Raw genomic sequence first — 23,883 nt, 5'->3', positions numbered from 1 at the left:
CTCACAAAATCTTCTTATTTATTTATTTTGTGGGTCAGTGTTCATTTATTTTGATGAATAAATGTAAAAACAACAAAAAAAAAAAAAAATCATACATATAATGTAAAAGTATAAAAATAATACACACAACGTGAATCAGATGACTTTCAACATAAACAGTGTGTATAAAAAAGAAATATAAATGTGTGTATACAATTTTTTTTTTTTCACATCGCATCAACTAACCTACGGTAATAATTATGAATTTGTGACCTGGCGAATGTGAATGAGAGGAGAGGAAAAGAAGAGACTTGAAGATGTAAAATAAAAAAAAAAGCTTAAGCTCCTTATCACATACAGTACACTGAATGTTGTATGTTATTTGATTTATTACCAATAGCAAATTATCAACACCAAAAAGCAGCATAAGATATTATGTGAGAATCTCATGAGTATGAAGGTCATCATCATTCCACTGACAATTTTTTTGTTCCTGCTTCTTATTATTCAGTTTCTTACTGTTATTTCTTTTCTTTACCTTACGTACAATTTCGTTGAAATTTCTCTTGTCTGAAATGAATTGTGAGATAAATACTTGTTTAACAGAAGCAGCATAACAATAATAATACCAAACAACAGTGTTATTGACAAGTTTCTGATCTAATTTACTACATTTCTTACAATGTTAACCCAAAGTTGTGACTAGCACAATAGCATCAACATTAATGATAAATAAACATACAGAGTTGATGAGTGAGAAGCAATAGATAATTAGCAGTAAATTACTCGCAGCTCAAGTTTGTGCAGTGCGTGTATCGATTTAAAAAGACGAAATAAGAGAAAATAAGAGATAAAAATCAGCTCTCATGCGTGCGTTTGTATGTACATAACATTAGTAACTTCCTTTCTTCTTATTTAACAACGAAAATGATATTGAAATGAAAATGTTAAATAAGTCTTATTTTTTCTTCTCTCATTCTCTCATCATATGGTTCGTTCTTATTCTGTATTGAGAAAGCTTATGACGCATTTCTTTTGACTTTGAGGTTGCGTATGTTCAGTGACGTTTACCTTCATCTATTTATAACATTTTTTAAGAATAAAAAAAAGTTATTTTTGACTCAAAAAAAATTGACTTGTCGGAAACATTATGCATTCATTGCTAAGCTATTACATTAGTTATTCTACGTTAAGAGCATTGAGGAAGTTAGAATTATACAAAACGTAATCAAGTCGCATATATTATAGTAGAATTTATACAAAAAGAACTTTTTTTGTGTATAAATGAGAAAAGAACTAAAAAAATAATATTATTATGTCTCATAGCTGTTGTTGTAATGGAAACAACCTCGCGTATGATAATACCATACTAATAAAGAGTTTATTTACCTACCAGTCAACTAATTATTGTTGTTGTCTTTTATGCATATCTATACACAGCACAGGAGGGCAATCAACGAAGCGCAAAAAGCAAGTTTTTTATATATATCTGTATACATTAACTTCAGGCTATTGACAGAAGTGTCATCATATTATGTGACTGAATTAAAGCCACGTGCTTTTTTTGGGGAGGATAAAATCTAAGATATTTTTGGGTCTAAAATGATGTTCATAGCAGTCAATCCTTACAAAACGTGACAAACCCTACGCTAAATCGTGTCTAAATGACGCAAAAAAGATACATATAAAATGTGATTGAAATCTTCATTATAATCGAGAAAAAAATTGTTCACGTGAATCTAATTGAATTCTGTTTTTGATTCTTAGTGTCTCCATTTGTCTCATTCGTAAGATATGTTGCGAAAAAAAAAATATCATGTGAATATTCTGCACATGTCAAATGGTTTGTTTTTCAAGGTTCGATAAGCCGTACCCAATATCTTGTCGTTGACAATTTTTACAAATCTTTTGTTGATTGAAATTTATTTGATTTCGACATGAATTTTTACTCCTCTTTTTCTACTTAAACAAAATGTACATTATGGTATGGTGGAAAAAAGCATGGAAAAATATAGAAATGAGGTTAAGTGTTGAATTTAGAACATTTTGTCGGAAATACAGAAAGGCTCTATTTGCCTTTCTACATTATTGGCACGTAATTACAGTGGGAAAATTTTGTTAACTTTATTTTCATGGCGCGTCATAAAAAATTCTTTTTTTCGTTACAATATGTCTTAAACTAGAATCATACCTCATCGGGCATGGAGGGAAGATTTTGATTAGATGGTTATCTGGGGCTCTAGGGGGACTTGTGTGCAACTGTGTTATCAACTGTCACGATGTTAACATCACATCTAACCAGGACTTGTTACGGGCAGAAAACGCAGCAGTGACGTAGTCTTACAGACTCTAGTGACCCAGGCTCGATTCCAGGAAAATCCTAGTCTGATTCGGGTGCTTTTTCACTGTTTCTAGTCACACCAACTCAATTTGTGCATTCGCGACATAAAATTGTGGCTAGGTGCATTGCATTGGTATAACTTGTGTCATGCTAGAAGCAGAATGCCAAACAGACAAATGACCTAAATTATATCACAATACTGCTATCATTACTGCGAAAGGGGAGAATGAAATTTAAGAATCGATATTTTTCCATACATTTTCACGCTACTGTTACAACATGTACATTACAGCAAACGTATATGAACAAAAATTTTTATATATTCATATTCGTACACTTCTCTTATCAAGCTTAAATGTTCCTCATCATAACAGTGACTTAATGCTTTTTCATGGCATTACTGTTGCTGTGCATAAATAATTTTCACAATAGAGTTTCGCCGAACATAAAAATAATAATAATGAGAATGACATTAAAATGCTATTAGATTTGCTATTCATTGTTTCGGTATTTTCCAACGATTGTTGATAATATAAACTATAACGAAAGAAAAATAGCTATTAGCATAACACAATTTTCAGTGCATGATTATTGCCATAATTTTATTTTCCACGATTAATGAATGACAAATAAATGACATAAATTGTTCTTTTCGGTTATCATAATTAATAATGATTATTTATTCATGAGAAATTGATAGACTAATTAATTAATTTGTTTTCTATTTTTTTGTATTACAGGGCAGTGACAGATCCTCGAGATGGACGTCGAGTGGCACTTAAGAAGCTACCTAATGTGTTTCAATCACTTGTCTCATCGAAACGTGTTTTCAGGGAATTGAAAATGTTGTGTTTCTTCAAGCACGAGAATGTAAGTTGACGCCTTGTTTGCATATTATGCACAATCAGGGGGACTGTATGTCAATCGGAAACAACATTTGTGGATAGATTTAAATAACAATTGTTCTTCCTTAATCTGATTTTTGCATTCCCCCTGAGCACAATTCGAGCTTTTTTTATTGATATTTTTTTTGCACATACGAGATTACGAATACATGTATTAAAGCATATCGATCTCACGTACAGAGAAACTCGTTTCCTTCACACTACAAAAAAAAACTTTAACTCTTGAAGCAATTTATAGAAAACAAACTCAATAATTATGTAAATTATGGAAACATGAAATCGCACATAGCCTTAAGCTTTAATCTTCACTTTCTTTTGCGGCACGAGATGATGTTGATGAAGCGATAAGAATGGGAATTGGAATACAATTTTTTTTTACTTTATTTCTTCTTTTGCAACAATGTTTTGATTTCAATTGCGATTTGCAACCCAGTGATTTATTAACATTTCTTCGCCACAATAATTCTTATTACGCTATTTGCAAATGAAATGCAGACGCAATAAACATGCCATTTCAAAATAAAGCAGGCACTTCAGCAAATGAAATTTCTAATTAAAATTTTTTTAATTTTAGACAGATATTTATGTCCAAACTGTGAATAATAATGGGATGTGATGTGATTCACCCTTAAAATATGATTATCTATTCTATTCACCTCAATGATACTATTTATAGCTTATTCATAATATTATATCTCTCTACACGAAGCTTTCATTATATCTGAATTAATAATGCGACGTCAATACACGACGGCAATACTCGTGAACAAGAGGGTGATGTATAAGAATATAAAGAAATCAATAAAAGCTCTTTCTCCTATCTCTGCTGTGTCAGTATATTATATTGAAAAAGGAAACCACGGATAAAAGGATTAAAAAATATTATTTTTTTCCGTATCTCGGAATGCCAAATAGAATGAATAGTCATAGTTCCTGCCAAGTATGAGGTCATGATGGATTGAATTATAATTTCTTTGTTAGAATTGCCATTTTCATTGTCTTACATTTCTAAATGAATAATATGATTCTTTATATAGGCACAGTAGTGCTTCACATCCTTTTGTTTCAAATACCTAAAATAGACACATTGTTTTGCCGTTTTCTTCTCAAGGACGTTAAACTTTCCGCCCAAAAGTTCTAAAATTTGCAAAGAATTAACAGTAAATCTGTGCCAAAATTAAATTATTATGTAAATGGCACTTCCAAGTGCTTCAATTCTCTAAATTGTTAAGTAATTAAGCAATTTTAATAATTCTTTGTTCCTAAAATATCCTTTCATCCAAACAATGTTAATAGCTATAGATTTACATCTCTTATCACAATAAAATTGCAATCGATTATCGCACAAATCATCAAAACAAACAATTGCACCACAATTTTACAGTTTTACACGACACTGCTTGCAGTTTAAATAGCAATCATGTGTTGATGATCTGTAAATTATAAAATAGTTTAATCACAAATGAATTATACCGAGACATAAAGCAATTTATGGAATTTTAATTATTTTGTATTGATATATTGCTGACAGGGAGAGAAGAAAAATTCTTTGCACGATGTCTGTTATTTTTTCTTTTTTATCGCGATGAAACAAAGCATAACTCTAGTCACACATGAAGCAACTTGAATAAAGAATGACTGCAAATAATATAACCTGTTAGCGGAAGTCATTTCTACCTTTATTCTCTGTCTACATCTGGAGGAAAAAGCTAGGCAAATAAAAAATTATTCATTTTGAAATTCCTGAAATATTTTTTATTAATCCCTTCATCACGCTATAAGAGATGCATAGATGAATATTCTCACTTTATTGAGGCCTCACACAAAGCTGGCACAAAAAGAGAAAATAAGAAAGACTTCTTCTATAAATTAAGTTCAAATAGACAGAAAATGGGAATCATGACAAAACACTTTGATCGACATTATACAATAATACTCGGCATGGGTCCAAATACATATACACACACTATTTTTTAGTACGTACAGATGTTTAACAACAATCAGTTAATGACATAAATCTTTAAATCACACATTTCTCATGAGGCACACTCATTGAACTTGGCACAAAAAAAAATTTCTAATACATACATGCACACTTACATACATTTTGATGAGTTTTCGAATGCGGAACTAGCTGATGAGAGATGTATAAATCATTATAAGCTTAAAAAAATTTCATCTCTTGACGACTTTTCATAATTTTTTGAGTTAACGGCATGACGAAAAAGAAATTTTTCTTACAAATAAGCAACTATTGTAGATGAGACATTAACAATATCATATCAATTTACGAGCAACTTATAAAAAGTGAGATGTGCTAAATTGATTCTTCTACTTCTATTATTGTACAGTACAATCTTTATTGCTGTTATTTATGTGTCAATTTCATTTTCATGTTCTCAATATGATTTATTACTAAAAAAAACTTTTTTTTTGTTTTGTGTGATAACATTAACATGTGGTTGAAGTGGGTCTCATTGTAAGGTACGAATTTCAATTTTTCTATTTCGTGTACTCAAAAACTGCTTGATGTATTATATGCTGTCAAAATCATGGTGCGAAAAATTATTTCGATATTTTTTTGACCGTAATGCTCTAGTAATTTCAATCGATAGTTTCTTTATTAAATGGTGCTGCAAATAATTTGCCGTTTTTTGGGTCATTACTAGATCCGGAGGTGGTAGTCAGATATATTTTTGAGGTTCCATTTCAATTGAGTTATATTAATATTTTTTGGTATGAGTTGTAGGAGGTTTGGTATTTTTTTTCACAAAAGCCCTAATAAATTCAAGAAATTGACCTGTCCTGAATACTTATTTACTTCCTTACTGTAACCATACTCCTATTTGAAACTTAAGTTACAACAAAATGCTTTCTATCTGCCTCTGTTGCTGGCTCTGTCACCTAGTTTGAGCAAATTCTCAATCCGCACGTTGAGCTGACATTCCTTCATCACTGTATTGCGCCAAGAATCGTTTGGAGCTCCTGGTCAGTCACCATTTCCCTTGTGGATTCCATCCAAGCGCATTGTATCAAAATTGTGTCTTTTTCTCAGCATTGACACTATCCTGAATACGTCCCCCCACTAAAGCATTTGCTGCATCCTGCTAACGTCAGCAAAATGTCTCAACAATTCTTTAAAAACCCTGAAATCGCAACTATTAATTTTAATGATAACAGCACAATAAGCAGTGAAAATTGTCGAATAATTTTTCATCTCGTTTTGCGACAATCCATTCTATTCTATGAGCAAGTATTTATAGCATAGATACAAATAATAAATTACATTTTTTTTTTCGTCTCCTTTGATGCTGAAAGCAATACGTGCAATTTATCTTGGAGGTTCTTATAAAAAGCATGTTCGTGCAAATGCCACTGAAAGTGAAGGTTGATCATCACCATCATCATTATATTTAACTCTTTTTTAATATGATTACTAAATGGAATGTTTTTGCTGCACTTGAACGTTCCATTTCTTATATAAGAAAAGAAAGAAATAAAAAAAAAATAAAATTAAATTCCAATTCTCGAATTAAGTAGCAACAAAACTATTTCTATTAGCTATAGTGAGGCGTAATTTAGCAAAAATTCAATAATACGTTCACTTTAGAGTGAATTAAAATCATTAACATTCACTCATTCGTAATTGTAACCATTCTTTAATGATTATATATATAAATTTATCATTGCAGGTTCTATCAGCATTGGATATTCTTCAGCCACCCCATTTGGACTTTTTCCAAGAAATGTGAGTGTTAAAATATGAGTCTTTTAATACAGAATCATCATAAATCTATCGTTCTTAACCAACGTTTTTACTTGCTGTAAATCTGGGCGGAACATTAAACGACATTCACGACATTGAATATGTAGAATTGAAAGGGAAAAAGAAAAATGTGACAAATGAATAGCTTACATATAATATTCAGATTTTTCTGTATGTTTCGTTTCCTTTTCGATTGCGAATATAATACATAAGACTTAATGAAAAAACGCTTATCACAAGAAATTTTGTTATTAAGCACTCAACTAACCACAAAAAAAATAAATTAGTCATTAAAGTTCTCTGCCATAACTAATACCACAAGTCGCCATGTCAAATTATTAATATGAGTTAAAACCTCCATAAGACATTCTCAAAATAATTTGATGATTTTATTTCTGTAATGTAAGGAATGTTGGAAGTTCTCGTGCTATTGAGGCACTTGAGCGCATCATCATTTGATTAACGGTCAATGATAATTCGAATATTTGACGAGGGAAAATTTGTAATTAAATTGAAAAATTTGAAGCTAAATCATTAATTAAAGCATTTAGAGTTAGTTACAAGCATCCAAACCAAGCTATAAGTAATTTCCTCAATAAGACAGAACTAATGCTCCAAATCCAAGCGCTCTACGCTATCTAGTGACTAAGATCTCGCACCTCACCCACATAGTCGGCCACCCAGTCGATCAAAGTGAAATCTTAAGCTTCATGCCTTCAAAAATGAGCTAGAAAGAAAAGAAAAGTCACAAGTCAAATTACCATAAATATTTAACGCGACAAGTCATTCACGAAAAATTATTCTATTCAATTATTTTTCACTTCTCTACGCTCTGTTTTGTAACTAAAAAAGTGGTGTGATTCTGTTTGGCATCTAAAAGTAACTCATCTGTTAACAATAAAGATGTAAAAAGGAAAAAAAAAATAGAAAATAGCACCGCTTGAAATCGTCATGAAATAAAACGGAAGTAATAGTGAATGATATAACAATAAAGTTGAGGATTGTGGCTTGAATCACGTCATATTGTGGACATATAACGAATGATAAGTAGACAAGAAAAAAAAGTATATAGGAGAGAAGTGTACATTTCCTTCACAATTATCTCGACGTGAGGAATGAAAAGTCATAATTTTTGAATAAAAAAAAATTAACAGTCATGGAACAGTAAATAACATTTTTTAATGAATAGACAACTAGATTGCTAGCTAAGCAGTTGATAAATCAGTCTATATTAATAAAATTAATGTTTTCAAAGTTCATTTTAGACTGAATATACATTTTTGCCGTCATAATATTCTAAAGCTCTATTTTACGACATTATACAAGCTTTTATTCCCATCCACGAACCCTTATACAGCCTTTAAGTCGGCTAATTATAATTAAATTCCATTCACTGAATGAGCTTTCGAAAAAAAAGAATGTCGCAAAATTTAATTTCAATGGCGTCGACTAAATGAAAATGGGGTCTAATTAAATAGCGGAAGCACATTGTCATATAAAAAGGAGAAAAAAATTCTTTCATAAAGTAAATATTACAATGCTCTCGACTATATTGAAGACAAACATTTTTGTTAAAAGCTTTTTATTTGCACAGTGCATTGCAATGAATGATACATGTCGAGTAAAGTCGACAAAGAAAAAGAGAGCGTAATGAAAGCTGATGGATAAGCATACAGTTTTATATTGCATTACATTCTTTTTATTAAATTTTAACCGAGGACATGACACATTAAGTTTTTTTGCTATTTGAACATTTTATTTTCTATGTTGTGTATTACTGTTTTAAGGTCGCTGACATCGTTTTAAATGCAGAATATTTACGGTGCGATACATTCCCGAGCGACACACATGAAGGAGACTCCGTCACGGACCACGGAGCTTTTAAGACATCTATATGGCTGACAATAGATCTCCACATGGAGGCTGCTTTCACTTCGAGCAAGTTTAAAGCACGAATCAAAGCGCATCTATCTGGAATCCAAATGACACTCATATGACATCCAAATAAAGGCGGCTTCCATTTGGCAGAGCCTTTCTCAATTTATCGCTCAAAAAGAGCTTTATCGTAGCTTCCAAAGCTCTGTGGAGAAGTCTTCTTTATTTGTGTTCCTCGAGATTTTCATTGTGTTTCTATGTTTCCTGAACAGCACAATGTGCTTGCCAGAGCACCACTATGTTCAGTCGATGTATGAACCATAACCCGTAAAGTAGTCCAGTTCATTGCATTGTGTCACTCGGGGGATTATGTTTGAAGTCAGTAAAGGGAGCAGGACTAAATAAATTAACCCTCCTATGAGTCGTGAAAAATTGATGATATGGAACATTAATTGGTGAATGCTTGATGTTATCACAGATAGGAAGAATAAAATAAATGAAATTTATCGTATGCGGTAGAGAGAAAGTTCCATTGGGGAGCAATAAATCGTAAAAGGATATTTAATTGCGTGTACTTTAATTGATTTTTTGTGTATTTTCTTTTTATAACGAAGCCAGTTAGATTATTACGTCCAAGCACTTAGAAGGAATAAAAAAAGCAGTTTCAAGTTTCGGTTATAGCAACAATTTCTGTTCATTCTAAACGACTTCACCCCTCGTTGCTATTTTTATCATGCTTAAAATTTTTATAAAGTTCCACGATACAATCTAGATTTTTTTAATATTTCTAAAAACAACACGAAAACTTAAATTGGAACAGATTTTTATAAGACTTCATTTCCACTTAGTCGATTTCAATTCGACAAACACAAAAAAAGAGAAGTTAGAGCACTCGATGTAAATCGTCTTTAAAAAAAAGTTTCCAGTTGATTATTTAATGAGGTGAGGATGAAAATAAAGAAAGTATTTGTGAGTGTATAGGTATCGTGGCTTGTAAATAATTAAAGTAAATACGAAGCCAGGTTTTAAACTTTTTTTTTGTTTGTGTTTTACGTACAGCAAATAAAAAGGCATCTAAGCTCGTTAACGGAAAGGAAACGCGATTTTTATATAAAAACACAAGCTGTAAGAAGATTTGATTTAATTATGAGAATTAGGATAAGTTGGGTCTAACCACATTTCATAAATTTTAATAAGTTGGAAGATGTAAGGAAATACTTTGAATCGATTTTTTTGTGGATATTACTTTAAGTAGACCAAAATAGACTTCTAGAATCTTGATTAATAATTTATTAGTTCCTCATAATAGTTTTTCAGCTTGTGCTATCAATTTTTTCTTGTCGGGTGCTTCAAAAGAATTTTTTTCCATGGTCATAAATTAATCATAAACGGATATAATAGTTGTAAATTCTTTGACATTTTAATCAGTTCGTTTCTTCAGCAAAATTTGTGGTAAAATTGTTTTATAGAGTTTTAAGAGAATAAGGGGACAATTTAATTTTCTAAGAAGATACTTGTCAAAAATTCATGAAATTTGGCGCTTTTGTTTTTCTTACTTCTCAACTGTCGTTTATGAGTGAGCAGTATACTGTGGTCGATAAGAAGCTACTTCATCATCGCGGTGACTACAAGACGAAAGGGTGTCCTGATGGATACATGGCTGATAAGATACCACGACGGTCGATAGAATGCGCTACAGATGGGAATGTGATGACTAATTTCGGTCAATTGTCTCATCGCGCTGTGTGGTAAACCACATTTTCCGCAATATAATAGACCGTCAGGGCAATTTCACTACTTACCGTTAATACGGCGACATAATGATTCCCTTGTGAACACGTTGTGTCTTGCATTACAAAGACTCTCAAGACACAAACTGACTGGGATTAAAATATTCCTAAAACTCATAGACTAGAATTTTGCAAGCTCTTCAGTATGTACACATGTATTTCTGGGCCTTTTTTTATTATAAATTTGTAATCATACAGAAAATATTTACCAGACTTAAGGATGGAATGCTTATTTCCTTACATCTAACACAAGAAAATTAAATTTAAATTAAGAAAGAAGAGGAAGGAAAAGGTATAATAAAGGTAGAAATGGAAGGACGCGTAAAACACGATAGTGATGTAAACCTTGAGCAGAAGAATGTTTTTTTGTGCAAATATTCAGCATTTTTTTCTCTCTTCCTTCTATTTATAGTTAGTTAAAGAGAATAGAAAGAAAGTGGATGAAGAAAAAAAAGTTGTAAGCATATTTTCGAAACCCCTCTTTTTGTATTATGATGCTTAACAATCTTGTACACAGTATGAACAAAAAAAATGTATATAAAGAATTCGGTAACATGAGATGTGGGTGTAATAAGTAAAGGAAAGGAGAAAATATTCTCACGTTATCACGAGAGCACTTCTGCTGAAAATGAATTTCTCATCTTAGCCTTTATTCATCTTCATTTTTTTTTGAAAGTCATTCAATTACACCAATGCCCAATTTCAGTCAAATCATAAAATCAAATAGTAAGCAAAAATAGAGGGTCTTGTTGCTTGGGGGCAGTTCATGTATTGTGTAAGGCGAATAATTGACTTTGGGAGCCAGTTGAGTTCATCACTATTCCCTAGGGCCCATCTTCACTTCCTTCTCCTCGGTAGTGGCATTTGTGACATTATTCACACCTTGTTTAACTCTACCATGCACTAACATTACCTTCTTGAGGTGCAGACCGTCAATCAAAGCCACGTAGTGGGGATGAGTCGAACAAGGCTCTGATTATTACAGGGTGCGTCCTACAAACCATCATCCTTAACCACAAGTTTTACAAGATAAGAAACCAATGGATCCAATTGTATCACAATTGATCTGTAGGGTCATCGAAGTAAGTAACTTAATAAGTTACAAAACCTTAAACTGACCCCAATTGTAAAAACTTCCCCCTTGTTCCACTCGCCTCCTCCTTAGAGCGTAACATAATACATGAATGGATATACTCTTTTCCACACAAGTATATTACTGAACGCACAATGTCGAGAAGAAAAAGAAACGAAGCTTAGTCATGATGTCATAATGTCATCATTAGACAGTAAACCATAAATGCATGAATATTTATCAGAACTGAAAAGAATAAGTCGTTTTAAAAAAATTTATCGCATTCTTTTCTAGCATTTCTTTTGTGTAAAAAAAAGAGAACTTTCATTATGCATTCAGTTAAGGATTCATCTCGTGGTTCATTTGTCATTCTGAATACGCACATTGAAAGCTCTTCAGTCTCTTTTTTTTCCTTTACAAGTAAAACCGTATGGATGAATAAAGCATCCAATATAAAGAAAAATCGTAAATCACATAAAACACAAATGATCCAATAAATTTCTGCAAAAAGTCTTGTTGTTGGCATCATTTTTTATTCAGTCGTCAATATTATTCGCACATATACATCCATATGAGAAAAAAAATATTCAATGACAATATATGCCATTGCCTTTTAATATTCAAACGATGACTTCCCAACAACATTACATTACATGTTTCGGGGGGAAGTGAAGAATTGTCGTGAATACCTACTTCTAGATATTTTTATGATGATTATAAGAAGATTTATATATTATTGAATAACCATAATAATCTATAAAATTCATTTCGTGCCTATTTTTCTTACAGATATGTGATAACAGAATTACTTCAATCAGATCTTCATAAAATTATTGTGTCACCGCAACATTTGTCTGCTGATCATATTAAAGTATTTCTTTATCAAATTTTACGTGGTCTCAAATATTTACATTCAGCGCGCATTCTTCATCGCGATATTAAGCCCGGAAATTTGCTTGTCAATAGCAATTGTGTGCTTAAAATTTGCGATTTTGGGTATGTTTGATATTTTATTGCTCATATTCTTTTGAAATTATTAATTTTTCTTTAATATCCAAAATGTGTAGACTTGCTCGTGTTGAAGAGCCCGATCAAACGAAACATATGACACAAGAAGTCGTTACACAATATTATCGTGCACCGGAAATATTGATGGGCGCAAGACATTATTCAGCAGCTGTCGATGTATGGTCAGTTGGATGTATATTTGGTGAATTATTAGGTCGTCGTATACTCTTTCAAGCACAAAGTCCTGTACAACAGGTAATTTATAGATCAATGAGTTCAATCTGAATTGTAGATTAATCCAAAAAATCACTTTCCAATTAAATCAACAGCTCGAATTGATAACTGAATTATTGGGTACGCCATCAATGGAGGATATGAAACACGCTTGCGATGGTGCTCGAACACATATGCTTCGGAGAGTGCCAAAGCCGCCTTCATTATCAGCATTATATACGTTAAGTTCACACGCAACACATGAAGCTGTTCATCTGTTATGTCAAATGCTTGTCTTCGATCCGGTAAGAATGAACATAACATAACACTAAAAGCTTAACGATTTATTGATTCATATATTCCTTTTTTTTCTGTGTGTGTTTTTGTCGTGTTTGTGTCTATTGATTTACAGGATAAAAGAATATCAGTAATCGATGCTTTAGCACATCCATATCTTGATGAAGGGCGATTACGTTATCATTCATGCATGTGTAAATGTTGTTATACAACATCCGGTGGAATGAGACAATATACCGCTGATTTTGAACCTGCCGCCACACAACCTTTTGATGACTTATGGGAACGTAAACTCACTTCTGTGCAACAAGTTAAAGGTGAGATTTCATTAGAGACAATTAATTTAAAATTGCTCTACATGCTTGACTCCATTTAATTATCTTCCATCTCTCTCTCTCCCACTCCGACATTTATTCATTTAACAGAGGAAATGCACAAATTTATAGCCGAACAGCTACAAACTGGTCGTGTACCACTGTGTATAAATCCACAATCTGCAGCTTTTAAAAGCTTTGCAAGGTGAGTAACGATTTTAATTACTATTTTTTTCTGTTCCTATCTTATTTTTTATTATTATTTCGTTTTTTTCTCACATTTAACAATCAAAATTTAATTTTTGTTGACTCACTTTAGTGTGCAGATTAATTCTTAATTTTATATATTCTTTTTCGGTCTAAATTTAACTTAAAATAATTAATTAGATTGAGTAATTTTAGAAATGAAATTTAATTTATTGAAAAACAAAAAAATTAATAGAATTTCCTGAATGGTTTTCATTTCGTATGTAAAAGAAACCATATAAAAAATATATATTCCTTCAACATGACATCCTTTTTTTGTTCCTACTCATTCGATATATCCTCTTTCAACATACAATTTTTAAAAAAACAAATAAATAAATTTCCAAGAAACCAAAAATGAAGGAAGAACATAAAATAATTAAGATAAAAATAAATATAGAATGGAAATCCCAGAAAAAATTATTAGCAAATCCAACCACTTTGGCTGACCAAAATGATCCAAAACAGTCATTAATAATATTTGAAAAACTACACAACCCAATTAATTATTTTAAAGAATAAATTATTCATTTCACATATATGTACTTAAAAAATTAATTTTTAATGACAATTAAAATTTTCTTTATTTTTCTAGACAAAAGTAAATGAATTAAAAAAAAAGAAAAGATAATGAATGTCAAAATACGAAGAACATATTTCCTTATAAAGTTAAAAAAAAAATAATAATGAGAAATGGTAATCATTTCTCCTTGAAAAATGAAAAAAAAAAATGAAAATAGTCTTAACAATACACACGCCTATAAGTAATGAATAAATTGCCAAAAATTGTGCAATTACCACTCGAAAAAAATATGAAAAAAATAATAAATATGTAACTCAACTCTTGATGAAATCATAAATAATAATCATCTCACCAGATCGTCTCTCTCTCTCTAGGTGTGTCTCCCTTAAATTATTTTATATTTTACATATATATACTCATTGCATATGAAAAAATTATTAAAATAACAATAATAATATTAATAAATATATCTTTTGTTGTTAATTATGTTATTTTGCATTTACATCTTCTCATTTTTAACCACATTTTTCCTTCATCTTTTTTTTTTGTATATTTATAAATGTTATATTGTCTATATGGCTCCTATACATACATACATATATTTGTTTTATTATACACCATAAGTATATAATCAGGGCGCGTTCAGTGCTTTGTTGCTAAAAAATTATACGATTATTACCTATTTCGGCACTAAATTTTGTTGATAAAGTATTTAAAAAAAAAGTTCCGGATGTATAATGAAATAATAATAATAATATTGATTTTTATCATGGAACATAAATAAAAACAAAAGAGCTGTACGTTCCCTGAATTTGAAATTTCTTTCTTTCTTTCTTTTTTTTGTATCATCTTTTACTTCCCTTGTTGTGAAAATCTAATTTTCTCAATATTGCTAATTCACTTTTACCCCAATCTAAAATCATCATTTCAAAGAGCATAAAAGAGCTCCCAAAAAATTCTTGCGCATTTTTGCTGTTTTTTTGTTCGTGACTTTTGAAGAGACAAAAAGTGCTTAACTAGATTGAATGATAAGAGACGATTCAAATTATTCATAATTTTTTGTCAAAATTGATACTTTTGAGAATGACGTCAATTACAAAATTCAGGTTTTAAAGCAGTGGTGGGCAAGTTTTTACTTTTCGCGTCACACCTTGATTGTAAGCCTCGAATGAGACGTCACTCGGCATTTCCCAACATTTCTGGTAGTAAACAAGTGTGTCACGGCACAAAGTCTGTACATCACTGATTTAGAACTTCCCAATGTTCCGATATTGACAAATTTTCAAGATCCAGGCAGAGATTTCAATGGAATTCTTGCAAATCTCGGTCTCTGTATCGATTCTAAGACATTCCAGTCTCGGTCTATCCCATTCTTATCAAATACACTCCTAAACATTGAACGTCACTTCCAAATGACCCCCAAAAAGCTCCACCATTTCCTTAAAGTCCATATAACACTGATAATAATATGTAAATTTAAAAGATGTAAATGAAACTGTCTTTCCGCCCTCATTCATCCATTTACCATTTACACCCATTTCAAAGTGACTAAAACAAACAGCAAAAATGTGTCATGCTTAGGATGGCCATCTTTAAAGCACCTAATTTGGATACAACATCCAATAAAAGATGGCCATTCAAGTATTCAAAATTTATTCTTCTTTATTGCATCGTGCAGCACTAAAAATATTTCATTTATGTATATGGATTATATTCAAATTAATGATTTTTTTGATTTTGATACGCATTGTTGGTTCTGTTGGAAAGTACATGTGAAATTCTTTTATTTTGAAAAATTATTGGCATGCTTAAATTTCTGATTATAATCAGCATATTTGTTTCAATTTAAATATTCTTTTTTTTTTCGGAAGCAAAATTCTCTATGTTGTATCATTTTTTAATGTCTGCATAATAAGTTTCCAACAGAGCAGCGTTCAAGCACTAACAAAAGTTATATTTATCATACATTTCATACTAATATGAATGAATTTTATTTTATATTTTTTTGTATTAATTCCTTTATCTTTTTATTATTGAATTTATAAATTATAATGAGAAATTGAAATCAATGCCATCGATCCCGAGTGATGCAAATGATGAAGGCTTTGTTTTGGAGCTTTTAAGGTTTTGTTTCGGAGCTTTTGATGCTTCGCTTTGGAGCTTTTAAGGCTTTGCTTCTGAATTTTTAAGGGTTCGCTTTGAAGAAGGACGAGCCTTAAAATATTCACAGCGACGCCTTAGAAGCTTTAAAGCGAAGCATTAAAAGCTCAGACGCGGAGTTTTAAAGTTTCTAAAGCAAAGCCTTAAAAGCTCCAAATCAGAGCCTTCTCATTTGTGTAGCTCGGGCTATTCCATCCCTCGATATCAATTTTCTGAATTTCTGATTCATTTTATCAATAACGACGAGTATATGAGACATTTGATTCCATCTGTGCGACAGAAATTATTGCGTTATCATTTTGTGACTTAAAGCAGAGCAGTTTCTAAGGCACGAATGTGATGAAAATTATTCCCATGCGTATTTTTATTGTTCTTCTCGTTCTCGCATCGTAATGACATGTTTGTCAATTTATTCTCATTCATTGACACTCTCGTGTCTCATTTCGACAAACAAAACATAAAATCAAGTTATTGACATTAAGCTTTTGCATTTTTATGACAGAAATTAAATAGTTTTGATGCTCTGGTTTGAATGCAATTTGAAATGAAAATTCTTGATGTCTAACCACTCAATTTAATCACAATATTTGGACCAAAAAGTGTCTGAATAAGCACAATTTCCTATCTATTTCCTTTTCTAAATATTGACCGCATAAAAATGCTCTTTTTATTCAAAACAATCCTTATTACTTTAGCACAGATGATCTGAGAATATGAAAATGTTTTTTCTTTTTATTTCTTTCATTTTACTGCTATTTTTCTCATGCTTTTATTTCTTTGTTATCTCTAAAGATTTTCATCATATCGTACATAAGAACGTATAGAACAAACACAAAAATAATATAGAAAAATAAAATAAGTAGAACGATAGATGCCGAGTGACACAATGAGGTATATTAAGCGATAAAGATAGATAGGATGCGTACATAGCCTCTTGTGTTGCTCGGGATGAGGACAGAAGTTATTTTATTATCTTCAGCAAAACGATTCAATCTGGGATTTCTTAAAAAAAATATTTTCTATCAATTAATTAACTTTAAATGAATTTTTTTTAGTTCCATGCTTTTGTATGGAATGTCTAATAATTTTCAAAATGGTTTAATATTAACAAAAATTGCGAGAATTTATTTATTTGTTTTTTGAAGATGAAACTATGTTTTTTATATTCATTTCTTGCTTTACATTCCTTCATTTAAGCTTTAAATATTTCTTCGTGTACATTCCTATCGCTAGATGTATCTCCAAAATGTAGTTTACGGATATGTTCTGATTGTTATTTTGTGAAGGACAAATAGTTTTTATGTTTTAAGGATAGATTTTTTTTGTTGATCGTAGCTTTATTTTAGTTCCTTTCTCTTTGGTTGAATAACTTTTATTTATGCATTATTGTTTCTCTGTTTGAAACTTCTTGAAGTAGGAAAATCATCGATTCCTGTAGTTTATGGTTTCTGTTTAAATATTTGTTATGGAAATTACACTTTTATTGAATAATTCTTCCGGTACGGACATAATAACGATATGGTTCCGAATGAATAGTAATAGGATATTTAAATTGCTAATCAATAGTTTGAACAACCCTTAGAAATTAATTGAATTTTCACAATATGTTCATAGATCCCAAATTGATCCTAAATGAAAAGGAATAACTTAATGGTACAATGATCTGATCTAATACTTTAAAGGGTGTTTTATACTCAAACTTAGAGGTCTTCAATTTGGATTTTTTTACAAAATGTATACGATAAATATCTAATTATGTATAAGATCAGGTGTCAGGGACGTATTAAGGTGTAGCATTCTGGCTACGCTCCTGTCTTGAGCACGGACTTACCTGAGACTTTTACGACAAGCAGGTTGACATTACTGCTTTGGAACAAACACTTACGCTGGACATTTCAAAATGCTTTTAAATAATTTTATTTATTCAGATCATTGAGTTGTACTAGGTCGTCCGTGACTAAGAATTCTTCAATAAGAGAATATGCGTCTGACCACTGCACGTGCAAAAAGAGATGCTTTTAGTTCAATATTATGTTAATCCTCACATCTTGAGCAGCATAATGTAGTCTCTAGAACGCCGCTACATCTTCGTGTTGAGGGTGACCTGCCAACTCCACGACGGCTGATTTTGACCCATTTTATGCCGCTTCGTGCTGCTCAAACTTCTGTTATTTAATGAAGATCCCTAGAATTTAGAACATAAATTTTCAAACAAACTTTTCACTGACCATGAAATAACAATTGATTTCATCACAGAAATTGAACAACTTTCAAGGAGGTTCCCACCTTTTTATGAGTATTTAGCCTTGTTTTGAAGAATAAAAGAGTAAATTTCTTCTCCATTTCCACTTTTCATACATCAATATTAGTAAAGTTATTATGTAAACTCTTCAGAACGTTTAACAGTAAACATGTAAAAAAGAATTATCACTCATTCGAACTTTGGAATGTCTGTAAACTAGCGCTTTGATGATTTCCTACTTTTTTACTTCAAAACATTCAATTATCACTTTATCATACAAAAATGATTGATGGATTGAGCACATTAACACGTACGTTATTGTTGACAAAACGTATTTATTGTGTCTGTTGCTATTTACGTACATTTGAGTACTAAATTATGCTAAATGGTAACAGTTTGTGCGAATTTTCATAAATGCGTACGTAAATTTAGTAATGCATGCTTATTGGTTATTGATTTGGTGTAAATTTTGGGTGTTGTGATAAGTTTCTATTAGCATTATCAATAAATCTCCTTTTATTGCTCTCTATACAACAATAAACTATTATCATAATTCATTTTCAATAACATACTTAGGTGTAATAAACGATAATTTAAAATTAAACTTTAATGTATATCTTTTGGCAGACAAAAACCTTTATTTTTTTATTCAAAATTTAAAAAAAATCTGCATAAATTTATTATTTTTTTATATTTTTTATTTATATTTTATTTATTTTTTCTTTTTCAATCATCGTTTATTACAGAAAAGAACCAAAAGATTGTTTCGATTTGCCGTCCTCTTTGAAGATGACATTAAAAATTTTACTATCTCCAGTAGTGTTTTTATATGCGGCATAAACATTGAATTAAGCATAACTTTTTTTTTATTATTTTTTTGAATTTAAATCAATTCAAAAACCCACACAGACATATATACTCAGATATTATTAATTACCAAAATATTGTTCTCAAGAATTATTGTTTAAGTTCAGCATTAGAAAATTTAATTAAATTTAATTTTTAAGGAAGACTCAATAAATACTCATGAAAATAAAAAGAGAAATAAATCAGGAATCAGGAAATTAATAATGAAACCAATGCCAATGATATCAAAGTTTCCATATTAACAAAAAATAATAATAATAGTAAATAGTAAATCATTCACAAAAATAATGTATAGTCTCACTACCTCTTATTTTGATCCATACACTACACACAATGTATATACGTATAAATTTCGCTTTAAATATCACTATTTTATGTTACAGGCAAGTTATTTTTTTATTTTTTCCTATTTTTTTTTTATCATTTCTCATCTACATACTACTCACCTATTTCAATAACTGCCCTATTTAGGTTGATTTATCAATTGAAAATAACAATAATAATATTTAATAATGATATTAAAATTGTATTGTATATAAATTGAAATATCATGTTACCAATGTGGGGGAACTAATTTGATTTTTAAAAAATATTCAATTTTTTGCTGACCTAAGCGTATTGCAGTAAAAAATTGGTGCTGTTCACAAAAGCTTCCGTGAACGGGAACTTTGTACATTTCATCATGAACTGAGAGATTACCTCGAGAATTGTGTAGATTTTTTATAGACTTGTGGTGTTGTTATTAAAGGGTACGGTATTGTTTTTAAATGCTCTAGCTGAGAGACCTTTGCAACATGTTGATATGCAAGTCAGGGGCGTAGACAGGAGTTTTTTGAGAGGGTTGGGGAGTGGTTCGTATTTTTGTATACTTACTTACTTACTTTGCTGGTCATACAGATTAGACCTCTCTCAGTTGACGTCTAAAACTGGCTCTATCGCTGGTTGCCCTTTAACAATTTCCAATACCAAAAAATGGAGGTTCAAACCTTTCGACTCCCTTTTACCTCTGCATTAGCCCCTGATACAAGCTATTATTAACCTATACCAGTGTAAGACAACCTTATTTTGTGTCACGACACACTAAAACCCTAACAAACGTTTCGTACAACACTTGAGATTTGTTGAATGACTCTACTAAACGTCCACAGCATCCAGTTTAACCCCAAAAGCTCTCCAGGAAATCCGGGATTAAGAATTTCCCAATTATTGGATGCATCTCTATAAACCCCAAAATATCCACAATTATTGCAATGACAGCTTCACAAATTCTACCCTATTCATAACAATCATTCCAGCTAAAACCACAAACAAGCTAGTCAATGTCCGAAAGTTCAGGAAACTTAACTGTAGTAAAACTTGCTGTTCCAGCCATAAAAAAATACTAAATTTAATTTATTTCAATTTTTTTATTCTTGAAAGTTCTTTGGAACAGAGTTCAACAATCCATGTATTAATTTGTTGCTACATCTTTAACAATGTTCTTTTTTAGCCCACAGATTTGAGCTATTGTAATGACTATCTACTCTTTGAAATGTGAATACGTGGATATTATAGGTAACAATAGCCCGTGAGAGCTAAGCCGCAATAAAATATTTTTTTTTTATTGGTTCCAATAAAATAATTTCGCAATGAAATGTCCCAATATTCTTGACTATAAATTCATAAATAAGAATATAAGGATTTAAAGTCAAAACCCTAAGCTATTCTTTACTGCAAAATGCTGCTGGCATCAAATTGATGGTTTAAAAAATTTAATTTTTTTCCCCTTTTGGATATTACAAAATGATTTTATTGTTATTTAATTGATATTATACCTTTAAACACTTTTTGCATCATCAATTGAAATGAAACAATAATGAAATAATTTTCTGTGTACAGACTTAATGCTGCCCCTGATTTCAAAGTGCATTATAATTTATAAATTACAATTTTTTTGTGGGAAAATTAAATCTTTTTTTGTACAAATTGTCGGCAACTAATTGAAACAATTTTGTTGTTGCTTTAGCTGTAAATTTTGATATTTTATTTCATCGTATCTCCTATGCATATCTTTGATTTATGTTTTATTTGTTGTTGTAAATAAGTATATTATATTATTTTGCAATTGTTTTGATTATTTTTGTGAATTTGGCAAAATTGCATATTTTATTAATTTTATATTTATCATATATTTGCATATTAAATACTCTTTATTTTCCTTTCACATTTGTCACGCACACACACATACATACACATTTTTATAAAAAATGGCACAAATGTGTATGGACACACAAAAAAATATTTAATTTTCTAACAAGACTAATTCTATTATATTTAAAATTTGCAAGTTAGATTTTAAGACTAGTGCTTAGTTTTATGCCGTAACTAATTTTTTTTTATTAATTTCTACTTTACAGTTCAACTGTTGCTCATCCCTCAGAACTTCCACCATCACCGCATCAGGTAAGTGGTTATACATCTTAAATTGTTATCTGAATTGTGCTCACCTCATCGTCTTGGGAATTAAATTGTTAATCTTATAGTAAATCAGCAGTGTTGGGGATGTGGTTGAGAAATTACAGGAATGTAAATGCTCAACCTTATCGCATGATAGGCTATGAATCATAAGTTTTTGTGCTGAATTTCACACTTTTATGAAATTTTCTTGTTAACGTGTTTAACTTGATATTTAAGAAAAGTTAAGAAAGCATGCATAAGCAAGAAATTTTGAGGGGATTCCCAGAATATTAGATCAATATCTTGTGGGAATTCTACTAAATTATTCAATACGTCAGAGATTCTCATGGCTGGGAGCAATAATTCAGATATCAATTAGGTTGATTAATAAGGGTTCTCAAGATTTGGACCAATTCCGAATAGCACAAAGTCGGTTATTCAATCCAAAATCCTGCAACAAGCTCTAGTGACTCTGGTAAGGTGGTTAAACCAAATCTGGCACCAAATCAGAGTTACACAAGCTTGGGGATGTATATTTGATTGACTAGTCAATTTGTGCTATTCGAGAAGATTTCTGAGTCTTCTGGAATAACCTAAATTCCTTGTTGAGTCAGTCGCAGTCTCGGTTTTGGTCTCGATCTTGAAGATTTCGGAACAAAGTTCGAATTCGAGTCCAATTTTTTATACCAAACTTGAGTCCATATCGAGCTCTGCTTCAGAAAACCCTATTAATTACCTCTAATTACATTGATCATTATAGTCGATTACCATTAATAATAACAATTCGTCTTATTCCTCTCTTTACAGTGGTCTTGAAGCTCTTTCAACTGTAATCAACGCTACATCAGAAAGGCAACAGCCGCATAATCAAATAATTTCAACAAAAGATAAGAATGAAACAAAAAATTTCGTTCAATTTTAAACAAAAATATGATTGCCAAAAAATAATCCCAATCTCCGGGTCTATATCCTCACATCAACAAAACAAAATTAAGAAGAAAAACACAAAAAAACTGAAATCTCACTACAAAAAAAAATTTAATTTCTGGCATTTCAATCATCTCAAAATTTTGATTGAGATATGAAATATTGGAAGTTCTTCTTATTTTTTATTTCTTTCACACATAAATCGATCGACAAACTTTTCTTTGCTTTTCTCACGCTTTAACGATATTAGAAATTATTTAATAGAAAACATACACACACAAACACATCTACAACAAAATACAACCACAACAATAATACAACAGTTTTTACCGTCAATAAACTAGTCGTCGTTCGGGGAAAAAAATTGATTAAATAATGGAACATGATAACAATACTTATAATTGATGATGACAGTGATGATAACTTTTATTTTGCCAAAATCTTTTTTTGATGCACACACTAAGCCTACATTGATAATCATAGATAATCATTTCAATACAATGACGACAAGCTAGCACTAGCAGGCAAAGAAACCGCTTTTATGTACCGTAGTGGTCTTTATGAACCATTCTTTGCCTGTTGCAAGATGTAAAGAAACTCTCAATACAAAAGTATTTCCATTTTTAACGGTCAAAATTTGAATTTTTTGTAGACAAAAATATTATGAAAGAAAATTAAATTTGCAAAATTTTCAACTTTTAGTTGAAATTTGCTAGGACAAAAGCATTGCAAATGCAATATACAATAATCTAACTAGCTAAACCTGACAAACAATGTAACTCTAGACATTTGTGTAAAAATTTAAGAATTCAATTTTGCAAATCTTATTGTATACATTAGCATACACAATTGCGTATGGTAGACTAAACTCTATATGAGAGTAACTATATATCTTGCAGTAAAGCTTGTTGCTGCTCCTAAT

The 23,883-nt window shown here is 30.8% G+C and overlaps 1 protein-coding gene across 4 annotated transcripts in view; it reads left to right on the top strand.

Moving 5' to 3' along the window:
• nmo (serine/threonine-protein kinase nemo) overlaps positions 1-23,593 on the top strand; it is a 34,444-nt gene extending 10,851 nt beyond the window's left edge. The window contains exons 3-12 of one of the 4 annotated variants that reach the window (XR_011543951.1): positions 3,061-3,190; positions 6,918-6,973; positions 12,518-12,724; positions 12,796-12,991; positions 13,066-13,254; positions 13,362-13,563; positions 13,672-13,765; positions 14,402-14,703; positions 21,995-22,040; positions 22,842-23,593. Coding sequence is in view for 3 of the 4 variants with exons in the window: in XM_070633958.1 (XP_070490059.1) it covers positions 3,061-3,190; positions 6,918-6,973; positions 12,518-12,724; positions 12,796-12,991; positions 13,066-13,254; positions 13,362-13,563; positions 13,672-13,765; positions 19,478-19,571 (1,168 nt within the window). In the remaining variant the exon portion in view is untranslated. Of the gene's footprint in view, positions 1-3,060; positions 3,191-6,917; positions 6,974-12,517; positions 12,725-12,795; positions 12,992-13,065; positions 13,255-13,361; positions 13,564-13,671; positions 13,766-14,401; positions 14,704-19,477; positions 19,642-21,087; positions 21,136-21,994; positions 22,041-22,841 lie in introns of those variants that run through there. The other 3 variants (XM_070633959.1, XM_070633960.1, XM_070633958.1) reach the window with 3 other exon arrangements.
• Positions 23,594-23,883: the final 290 nt, after the last annotated feature.

The sequence above is a fragment of the Chironomus tepperi genome, unplaced genomic scaffold, assembly GCF_022539635.2.
Source record: "Chironomus tepperi strain 1889 unplaced genomic scaffold, CSIRO-AGI_Ctep_v1 contig_84, whole genome shotgun sequence".
NCBI lineage: Eukaryota > Metazoa > Arthropoda > Insecta > Diptera > Chironomidae > Chironomus > Chironomus tepperi.
Note: the sequence above shows the minus strand (reverse complement) of the source record. Positions and strands in the feature narration are given on the sequence as shown.